Source organism: Actinia tenebrosa, unplaced genomic scaffold (genome assembly GCF_029948245.1).
Source record: "Actinia tenebrosa isolate PJP-AT-01 unplaced genomic scaffold, QUT_ActTen_1.0 PGA_scaffold0__85_contigs__length_37466705, whole genome shotgun sequence".
Lineage (NCBI taxonomy): Eukaryota > Metazoa > Cnidaria > Anthozoa > Actiniaria > Actiniidae > Actinia > Actinia tenebrosa.
The window spans coordinates 27161469-27171755 of record NW_028292569.1 but is presented as its reverse complement, the minus strand read 5'-3'; the positions used below and the strand labels follow the sequence as shown (position 1 = coordinate 27171755).

The following is a 10287-nucleotide window of genomic DNA, read 5'->3' as shown; positions in this document are numbered from 1 at the left end:
AAACGTTAGTTTAGCCTGCAAAATCCGAATGCAGCTGATACACATAACGGGTATATAAAACAGGTCAGCATTGAACCACATTATCGTCGTTAAACTTTTGGTTAACAAGACAGTCGAAACGCCATGATTCTGTGCCTTGGACTGGTTCTTGCCCTTTTAGGGCCTTCTCTTTCTGAAGGTAATTTTATTGAATTGGTTATCAGGGAATTATAAGTTATGTTGAAAATTTTTCTTCTGTAAATCCATGTTTAAAAAGGGAAAAAATGGTAATAATTCAATGTCTAAATATCCAAAAAGCTAGAGTACTTTCTTGAAAAGTACTTGCAATCATAGCAATCATTATACCACTGTGAACGTTGCCATTCAAGTTTTCTATACTCTATCATTTTAACTGTTTTTGCATCCGATTTTTATTAATATTCTTGTAAAACCTAATGAAAGCATCTTTCTTCAGCCTGTGGTTCCAAACCTTATAGTGCTCGTGTGGTTAACGGAGAAAATGCCCAGCCACACTCCTGGCCCTGGCAGATTTCTCTCCGTGTGAACGGAAGACACATCTGTGGTGGATCTCTGATCAAACCTGACTGGGTTGTCACTGCTGCTCACTGCGTGGATAGAAACCCAAGACCAAGTGGATACACAGTCGTTGTAGGTGCGTACAAAGCTGTCACGACAATGAGCAAGAAAAAAAAAAAAAAAAAAAAAATCATTCAACTAGACTTGAATTTGAATTTACATTTATTTATTTTGCCCTTGACATTTTGATTTCGTAGTCCTTTATCACGCTATCTTATTTATCTTTTGGATAAAGAGGTTTTACTATCAAATTTGTCATATCGATAGTAATGAAATAGTAGAATTCCTTCAAGATTTTCTCCGCACTGATGTAGATATGAACTTCGAAATATTTTACAATCGATTTTTAGGAGCACATCGTAGGACAGGATCTACAGCCGTCCAGCAAACGTTCCGTCTTCGTCAACTTTTCAAGCACGAAGGATTCAACATGAGGCAACTGAAAAATGACGTTGCTCTTCTTCAACTGCAGCGACCAATTCAAGCCAGCACAAAGGTCAACACTGTCTGTCTGCCATCATCTGGAAGCAAGGCCCAAGTGGGATCACGATGCTTTATCACTGGTATCTTTGACGATTTTTTGACAGATAGTTACTTTAATTTGCTGACTTGCCGGCATTCAAATCAACATGCGAGTGAAGTGTCGTGTGCATAGAACATTGAATGTAGTAGTAGTGTGCGTGAGTGAAAAGTGTCATCCATTAGTGCGAAAGCACTCAAAAGACTAGACACTTCAATAAAAATATTTATTTATTTTGGATTGCTGATACGTTAAAAGTATTATCATCCATACTTTCTAGGTTGGGGTCGTACTGTTGGTGGTGGAAGTGCTGCTGATACCCTTCAACAAGCCGCGCTTCCTGTTGCCAGTCACCAGGCTTGCTCTCGAGTCAATGGTAGATTAGTCCCAGTACATGAACAAAGTATGATCTGCGCCGGTGGACAAGGCAGAGGTGGTTGCCAAGGAGACAGTGGTGGACCATTTGTCTGTAACGAGGGTGGTCGATGGGTTCTCCGTGGTGCCGTCAGCTGGGGACACAGTCAATGTCGTACTGATCATTACACTGTGTTTGCTCGAGTCAGCAGCTTCATTAGTTGGATCAACCAAAAGATGTCAGGTATTTTTACACTGACCGTTGTCATTCAAATGAAATGATTTGTTACTGATTTTTATTGTATTACCTTTTAACAGGTGGTGGTGGTGGAGGAGGAGGAGGAGGAGGAGGATCAGGTGAGTGTTGATATCACTATCATATATATGATGATGATATATATATCTATATATCTTTACACCTAAGCAAAAAATTAATAAAATTGATATATATGATATATGATAAATATTATAATTAAAAGCTGTATGATAATGCCTCATTATCATTAATAAAGGTATTTCAGAAAAGGTTGATGTAGTATTTTTTGAATGTCACATGTTGCATACCAAACCCGAACTGCACTATGGGTGATGTGAATGCACGCAACGTGCGACAAAAGCTTCGTCAACCTTTTTTTGAAATGGATGTATTTTAAAAGCAATTGTTTCGTATCTTTGCCTTTCTTATTTTAAGGTTCTTGCCAAGATAAAGACAGGCGATGTCGTATGTGGACAATTTACTGTTCCAATCATCCCTATGTGAGAGCAAATTGCAGAAAAACCTGCAGACTCTGTTGAGGTTTGTAAAAGTATAGATGATTATAGTTATAATTATAATTTTCTAGTTTCAGTTTTTCGCTCAATAAACAACAGTCTTTACTCGAAAATAAAGAAAATAAAACACACGGTCGGTGGAAAGATTTTCTCTCTTATTCATTTGTTAAAGCAAATTGCAAAAAAAAAAAAAAAAAAAGAAAAGAAAAAAAAAAACCTACAAACTCTGCTGAGGTTTGTAGAACAGATCCTTTTCCTGATACGGCGGCCATCTTGAAACATGGGATGCCGAGGAAACAAATGCTAAAAATGTATAAAGAATAGAGTGGCGTGGTTATGTTTTTATGACAAAATGGTAAGAAGTATTGGTGTTTCTCATATTATTCCAACTACCAGCAAATTCAATTGCTTTTAAGATATGCTTCTCATTAAAAAAGCGTAATAAAGTGACATAAAAAGACATCCTGACAACTGTGCAGTCTATAAGTTTTCCAATAGTTGCTAATAGGGTCGTTTTTGGTTTATTCTGGATTAGGGTCAGTTTTTTTAGGTTTACGGGTATAGTTTAGCCTAAAATTCATTATCCTTGGATAGAAAGATATAACTAGCTAAAAACTAGTGTGAGCTGCGTCGGTGTTTCTAATGAAACAGTAATGATGAAAAGGTAAATTATACACCGTGAAAAGATGAAAAAACTTACTGACGTTTCGGACGCTAGTCCTTCTTTCTCTTTTACTCCGACGAAGGACTAGCGTCCGAAACGTCAGTAAGTTTTTTCATCTTTTCACGGTGTATAATTTACCTTTTCATCATTACTGTATCCTTGGATAGTTTTATTGTCTTCATGCCTCAGGTGCCTTGCAACACCAATAATTTTTTTTCTTTTGTTATCATCGTTATCATTCTTATTTCTCTTCTTCTCGTCCTTCGCCTGCTCTTTCTTCTTCTTGCTCTTCTTATCACTTGGGTTCTCGTTATTTGACTTTCTTTTTTGATAAAATGATAATCGATATTTTAGCACGAGTTGAAGATAAGCAGTATTTCTTTCCTTGCCATAATTACAATTATGATCATGTTTATAATAATGTTACTTTACTACTCAGATTTCCGAGCACTTTCAGGAAAATGACATCTCAAGAAAAAATATTCAAGCAAGGAATACGAAAAACTCATTTTAATGAAATAAATAAACTGATTCATTGAAAAAATAATGTTTGCCTTAAGTCTACGATAAATATAGCATTAGCGTCTTAGTTTTAAATGCAGCCCTTAAAAGCCTTTTGCTGATGAAGGTGACAATATAATTATCATTGAGAAGATCATCCCCATCACCATTATCAAGATCACCATTTTTTAAAATTAAAAATGGGCTCCATGGGCATCGATTGGGCTGTTCCACTTTTCGCGTGTGATGTCACCCTCCTTCTCGGATTTATGAAACTTTGAGTTCAGAAACGAAACCCGTTTCAGAAAAAAAGTGTGTTACTTTTTACTCATTGCATAGGCTCCAGAGCCGGATTCAATTCCCTATGCTTTGATTTCAAATACGAATGTGGAGCAGTAGCATCCCTACACCACGCTATTGGCCGTTCCGAGGTAGGGGGAAAAAACCGGGTCGAGTTGGCATTAGTGTATTATGGGACTCTACGTTTTAGGGGAAATAATTCAAAATGGCGTCTATTTTCGATTTTAGTTCCAATTTTTTTCCAACAAACTCGGAGCGGCTAATATTGTCCTTAGATTTAAATACTTACATGTAGATATTAAGTGGTTCATAACAAATGTGCGTGCACCGTGCTCAAGCAACTTCGCAGAAGATTGCAAACTCCTAGATTGGAATTAAGTGCTTTTACTAAATATGCCAAAACATTTTACCACGATTGTGAACTTTTTGGCGCGTTGATTGGCCAATAGCTAGCTATTTCCGATTAGAGGAACAATGCATGAAGAAGTCATCATAGCCAAGCCCCATGAGGCCCAATTTGTAAACGTTTCTTTCTATCTTTGGTAGTATTTTTAGATAATGGCATCTCAAACTTTTGAAATAAAATAGGATTCAGTAATTAGATCTTATTAACCGAGCGGGAGGTCTGTACGGGATAATCTTGACCGAGGTCTGTACCCGACCGAGGTCAAGATTATCCCGTACAGACCGACCAAGCTCGGTTGATAAGAGTTTTATCATATGACCACTTTTCATTGAAAAGGACAAAATGTTTTAGCCGTAAGATTAATATGCGATCGGACCGGTTAATACCGGAGAATCTAGACCAGTCCGCAATGCGATCTATCCAATCAGATTGCTCGATTTGCTAGTGTCCAGGCTCTAAGATTCACGGTCATATAATAATCTACAGTACAGTTACTGAAAACAAAGCCCATTCAACTCGTGATGTTAGCGCGAATACGATTTTGGTGTCGCTAGCAAAAATAAGTTTATACGTGATGAAACAAACTCATTACCAACCAAACCATGTTTTACCGAGAGCCAAAGTCAAGTGCTATTCCAAACGAGTCCGTATGATTTAAAAATAAACAACTAAGGATTAAATTTTAATTTTAAATTAAATTTTCATCATCATTTATTTTCAAAGCGCTTAGAACAGACTTGTATAAGCGCTCTACAAGTTTTTATATATTATTATTATTATTATTATTATTAATATTATTATTATTATCATCATTAAATTTTTAAAAAAACTTCCAAATTTTATTGATACGCTTATTAAGAAACAATCTCTTGCCGATCAAATCCAGGACACGGCAAATCAAATGAAATTGCCTGGATGAAATTTTTGGCTGGAGTAAAACCCCAGGATCAAGCGAGAGACCTAACAAACTCTACTCACATGTGATACCAAGATGAGAGCTAGTCGAGCGAACAGCCACACTTAATTCCTGTCTGATCTTACGCGACATGATCTCAGACTCCTAACTACATAACAAGCGTACTAAATAAACCAAAATGAATTGTTTGATACAATTTGATCATGGGATCGTAAAAATCGCTACGTAGTATACGTTGTATTAGCTCCTTTATAGTACACTCAACAAAATTACTCGACTCTGATTGGTCGAGAGGAGTACAATTATAGCGTTAGTTGTACTCCGTAGGAGTACCAAATTAAGTCGCTATGGCAACACGGCCACAACAATGTGTAAATAAATATTTTCTATCATTTTGTACTTAGAAAACATATAAATAAAATTTTAAAGCCGTAAGAACTAATGTTTTTTATGCATCTCAGTAGTTGTGCGATGGACTGAAAATCGGCCGCCAAATAGACAAAGATGAACGGCGTCGCTTCGCATTTTTTACTGAAATTTTGTTGAGTGAACTATAAACAAAAAATCGCACGATAAAGGCGAGTGCAATTAAAGAACTTTCAAAGCATTACGAGTGTCTATTAATTCCAAATTGTACGAGAAGATCGTGCGCTATACAAATGTAAATACACTAAAAAATTTTGATAAATTGAATTGTCTTTCTTGAAGCAAGTTTTGTACACTTTTACTTGATTTTCCAAAGTCAGTTCAAGACCAAACAAATTGTCGTGATGACGATTACGTGTGTGATTTTAAAAGTAAATAAATATAGTTGTTTCATGATCGGCTCCTAAGTCAAAGGACATGTTATGCTGTCATAGCTAAGACTTAAATCCATAAAAGAACAAAACACTCTTAAAGGTGAATCAATAATTGCCTAAAGTGCAGCAAATGCAAACTTGCGTCGGGGTCTTACCTAGACCTGCTGCTTGACACATGTCAAAGACAGAAGTCTCCAAAATTGCGCTAAAAACACATTCTATTATCTTCCAAATGATGGCCTGTTAAACCAGTTCTGGCATTTGAACATCAGTATTTTTACTGTTAGACATTTTCCATTTCTTTTTTTAAACATAGTTTGCTGAACCTGTGTTCCAACACCACAGCTGTCTTTGCCAAATAGGATATAAGAGAGGTATGTTTTAGAGAGATCTTCATGTTGGGCAGGAATACATTCTTCGAGAAGACATGATACTTGCTCTTGGTCTTGTTCTTGCCCTTTTAGGGCCATCTCTTTCTGAAGGTATTTATCACAATACAATTTCGAACAAGATTTAAACTATTGTTAAAAGTACTTTTTGCCGTGATTTACTATTTTGACACTTTATTAGTACATTCCCTTCCCTAAGTTTTTTGTCTTTTTCAATTATTTGATATCTAGCATATGTTTGCATCACCTCTTCTTTTTGAATTCACAACGGGAATAAAAGCCCATGCACCTAAAGTGGCACATTCAAAAAAAAATTTTTCTTCTACACTATATTCAGTAGTTTGTCTGCCTTGCCATACGGTATGTACGTCTTGAAATTGGTTAAGCAGCCTAAGAAATTTCAAGAAAATATTGTACTTTTTTCAGCCTGTGGTGCCAAACCTTATAGTGCTCGTGTGGTAAATGGAGTTAACGCCCAGCCACACGCCTGGCCCTGGCAGATTTCTCTCCGTGTGAATGGAAGACACATCTGTGGTGGATCTCTGATCAGACCTGACTGGGTTCTCACTGCAGCTCACTGCGTGGAAAGAAACCCAAGACCAAGTGGCTACACCGTTGTTGTTGGTTAGTAAACTGTAAATGAATAGATAAGAAAATGAATGCATAAAAAGATAGGAGAGACGAAGACGAAGACGAAGACGAAGACGAAGACGAAGACGAAGACGAAGACATTCTTAGCCATAAATTTTAACATCTAGAAAGTTTGAATGTTTGATTGCAATATGAATAACTTAGAACAGAACTACTTACCAACGTAACTTAACTATTTTTGAACTCCTTCGGCAGGTGCTCATCGGCGAACAGGATCAACCTCTGTCCAACAATCCTTCCGTCTTCGTCGGCTATTCGTACACGAAGCATACAAAAATTTAAGAAACGATGTAGCTCTTCTTCAACTGTCGCGACCAGCCCAAACAAGCTCCAGGGTCAACACTGTCTGTCTGCCATCATCTGGAAGCAAGGCCCAAGTGGGATCACAATGTTTTATCACTGGTAGGTAAACTATCTGATGATAATGTTACTTGCTTATTATAGGTGGCTTATATTCGCATTTATTTGTCGCCAGGTTGGGGCCGTACTGTTGGTGGTGGAAGTGCTGCTAATACCCTCCAACAAGCCGCGCTTCCTGTTGCCAGTCACCAGGCTTGCTCTCGCGTTAACGGAAGACTCCTTCCTGTAGATGCGAGGTCTATGATCTGCGCCGGTGGACAAGGCAGAGGTGGTTGCCAAGGAGATAGTGGTGGACCATTTGTCTGTAACGAGGGTGGTCGATGGGTTCTTCGTGGTGCTGTCAGCTGGGGACACAGTCAATGTCGTACTGATCATTACACTGTCTTTGCTCGAGTCAGCTCCTTCGTCGGCTGGGTAAACCAGAAGATCGGCTCAGGTATATTTACTGTGATCCTCAGACATCATTTGTGCATGTTCAGCGTACCATTTAATAATTATTCTTATTCTTATTGATTAGAGTGAAGGTATTTAACCCGTGCAATAGATATTACACTAATACACTTTAGTAGACCTTATTCCATTGTTTTCTTTTGCGTCTTTTTGGCTATTACACGTTAACTAGTATTCTTTATTTTATTTCAGGGGTTAAATGCCTTCATTCTATTCATGTCATGAAAACCACTAATTTATGCATTCGTACTACGCGTCCCTGCATAGCGGGCTACTCTTGCAAAGTTATCCAATCATTATGTAGAGGGAAAACTGCAGCCAGAATGGAAAGGATGGGCCCCTTGCATTTTGACAATTAGCCAAGCACATTATATTTTATTTCAACGCACTAGTTGAATTGCGCGCCCAGATGAATTTGAAGGGTAGTGACCGTTACTTAGAAAGACATCACATAGCATCATTTTTAGGTTTTACGTTAAATACTTTATTTTTGTTATTTTTCAACTTTGAAGGGAGTGCCTAGCTACCCAACCCACCCCTCCTTTGTAGTTTTTGATAGAATCTGTTTTCTTTTGCAAATATGCAAAGAGAATATTCTGTTCTGCTTTCTCTTTACAAATAATTGGTTGACTTTGTAAGAGTTTTGTTTATTAATTTATTACCTTTTGGTAGGTGGTGGAGGCGGTGGAGGCGGTGGTGGTGGAGGCGGTGGAGGCGGTGGAGGCGGAGGTGGCGGAGGTGGCAGTGGGGGATCAGGTTAGTATTGATTTTATTAGAATATCATTATCATTGATACAGCTATTTCTGAAAATGTTGGTGTAGTTTTTTTGGGTTTTTGTTTTTGAATGTCGCTTGTTGCATACCAAGGCCGAACTGCACTATGGGTGATGTGAATGTATGCAACGTGTGAGAAAAGCTTCGTCAACCTTTTTTTTTTTTTTTTGAAATATATGTATTTTAAAAGCAATTGTTTTGTGTTTTTGCTAGGGGTGTTAGGGATCCCTTGATGAAATTTCGATATGGTTTCTCAAAACACATTAATGAAGAATTTTATGCTAAGCATATAATTAGAACAAAATCCATCGAATTAATATCAAGCTAATATCCGTGTTGGATTGGGTATCTTGTGATAGTAAGCTTGTGAAGTTAAAGCATGCATCTTATTGGTGTAACAAATCATGAATTAATAATAAATTTGAAAAGGTTTTTTTCCAGGACAAATGTTTTGATTTATTTTTACTGATAAAGGCCAATGTTGGTAAATGGTCGAAACTCATACTTAACAATAATTAAATCAGAGACAACCAAACATATTAATGTTTGATATATATTATAATTGAAATCTGTATGGTAATACCTTTCTTATTTTAAGGTTCTTGCCAAGATAAAGACAGGCGATGTCGTATGTGGACGCGTTACTGTTCCTATCATCCATATGTGAGAGCAAATTGCAAGAGAACCTGCAGACTCTGTTGAGGTTTGTAGAAGTATAGTTGATTATAATTATAATTATAATTTCCTAGTTTCAGTTTTTCGCTCAATAAACAACGATTTAATCTATGTCGTTCAGAAATAGCATATATATGGTCGTTGACGGTGGAAAGTATTTCGTTTTGACAAGAGAGAATAGAAAATAATTGACAATTTTGGCTGTGGCATAGAATGCAATGGGCGACTAGATTCAGATTTATTGGTAGATTTTACGATATTTTTTAAAATTATTCTTAAAATTGTCTTCTAATTTTTCTATCCAAAACTTGTTTCCTTTCAGTTCTAACTGTCAAATAGATTGGGATACTAGTTGAAGACCATGCCACTGACTGAAGTCAATCTACAAAGAAAGCAAGAGTCATGCTAGATAAAATAAATTGGAAAACAAAAGTTATAAATATGTTAGAATTACCAATAAAAATGAGTACTTTAAAAACATTACGTACAGAGCATTTTTCATGTGTCCGGTCAATAAATGTTAATTTGCAAAGAAGCGCGCATGCGCAAGGTTACACTAGGAAAAGATATCCGATCAATTTAGCGACGCGAAAGAAAAACTTCTGCGTATGATCGTAGTCTGTATACATTTACTGAAAAGATCATCGTGCAGTTGGGGAAAAAAAATTGTATGTATTCAAATTTGAAGTTAATGACAAATCGAATTAAACGTGGTTAAGAAAGATACATTTTTTCAAAATATGTTAGACTTAAGATTTCATATCTTGTCCAAATTGGCTTCAAATACATTGCATGACATTTCCATTGAAACTTCCCATCAATGTTTTTGGCCGTGCTTGTACTTTGGAGGCCGGGTATTTTGAACCCTCCAGGAATCAGAAAAATGGTTCAAAATAACAGGGCTTTACGATATCCAGAGTAACATTGTAGTGACACAAGTCTACGGGATGCGGTCCCAAGTTCAAGTTAACGAAAGGCTAGAGATTTTCGGACCGGGGCTAGAGATGGCAAGACACGCCACTTACTTTAAGTGTCTTTCAATTAGGCCGTTGGCATCATTTAACTACCACTACCAAAATGCTTGGCTTTCTTATTCAAAATTTTAATTCATGCAACATGTATTTCATCAGTGAATAAAAGAAAGCGTGCAAGGGATTCTGCTGCATGGCTGTCGTAGTAA

At 37.0% G+C, this 10287-nt stretch overlaps 2 protein-coding genes across 3 annotated transcripts; both read left to right on the top strand.

Annotated features, from left to right (window-relative positions):
• Positions 1–21: 21 nt before the first annotated feature.
• On the top strand, positions 22–3432 carry LOC148913994 (chymotrypsin-like protease CTRL-1). 2 transcript variants are annotated; one of them, XM_089038401.1, is made up of 7 exons: positions 22–178; positions 455–652; positions 927–1139; positions 1377–1694; positions 1769–1807; positions 2142–2246; positions 3325–3432. In XM_089038401.1, exons 1-6 carry the CDS (start codon positions 124–126, stop codon positions 2243–2245), a joined length of 927 nt encoding a protein of 308 aa, XP_088894527.1. In that variant the 5' UTR covers positions 22–123; the 3' UTR covers position 2246; positions 3325–3432. The 2 variants fall into 2 exon arrangements, with proteins under 2 accessions (XP_088894527.1, XP_088894531.1); XM_089038405.1 differs by lacking the exon at positions 1769–1807.
• A 2710-nt stretch (positions 3433–6142) lies between these two features.
• LOC148913993 (chymotrypsin-like protease CTRL-1) lies at positions 6143–9590 on the top strand. Its single transcript, XM_089038390.1, has 7 exons — positions 6143–6290; positions 6624–6821; positions 7044–7250; positions 7324–7644; positions 8331–8414; positions 9031–9135; positions 9430–9590. The coding sequence occupies exons 1-6, from the start codon at positions 6236–6238 to the stop codon at positions 9132–9134; spliced, it is 969 nt and encodes a 322-aa protein (XP_088894516.1). The 5' UTR covers positions 6143–6235; the 3' UTR covers position 9135; positions 9430–9590.
• Positions 9591–10287: the final 697 nt, after the last annotated feature.

What these genes read in the sequence shown, in the direction of transcription:
- LOC148913994 (XM_089038401.1), top strand. Translation starts at nt 124, where the DNA reads ATGATTCTGTGCCTTGGACTGGTTCTTGCCCTTTTAGGGCCTTCTCTT. An exon ending in AGGGCCTTCTCTTTCTGAAG is followed by an intron (nt 179 to 454) that starts GTAATTTTATTG and finishes ATCTTTCTTCAG; the next exon opens with CCTGTGGTTCCAAACCTTAT. An exon ending in AGGAGGAGGAGGAGGATCAG is followed by an intron (nt 1,808 to 2,141) that starts GTGAGTGTTGAT and finishes TCTTATTTTAAG; the next exon opens with GTTCTTGCCAAGATAAAGAC.
- LOC148913993 (XM_089038390.1), top strand. Translation starts at nt 6,236, where the DNA reads ATGATACTTGCTCTTGGTCTTGTTCTTGCCCTTTTAGGGCCATCTCTT. An exon ending in TGGCTACACCGTTGTTGTTG is followed by an intron (nt 6,822 to 7,043) that starts GTTAGTAAACTG and finishes CTCCTTCGGCAG; the next exon opens with GTGCTCATCGGCGAACAGGA. An exon ending in ATCACAATGTTTTATCACTG is followed by an intron (nt 7,251 to 7,323) that starts GTAGGTAAACTA and finishes ATTTGTCGCCAG; the next exon opens with GTTGGGGCCGTACTGTTGGT.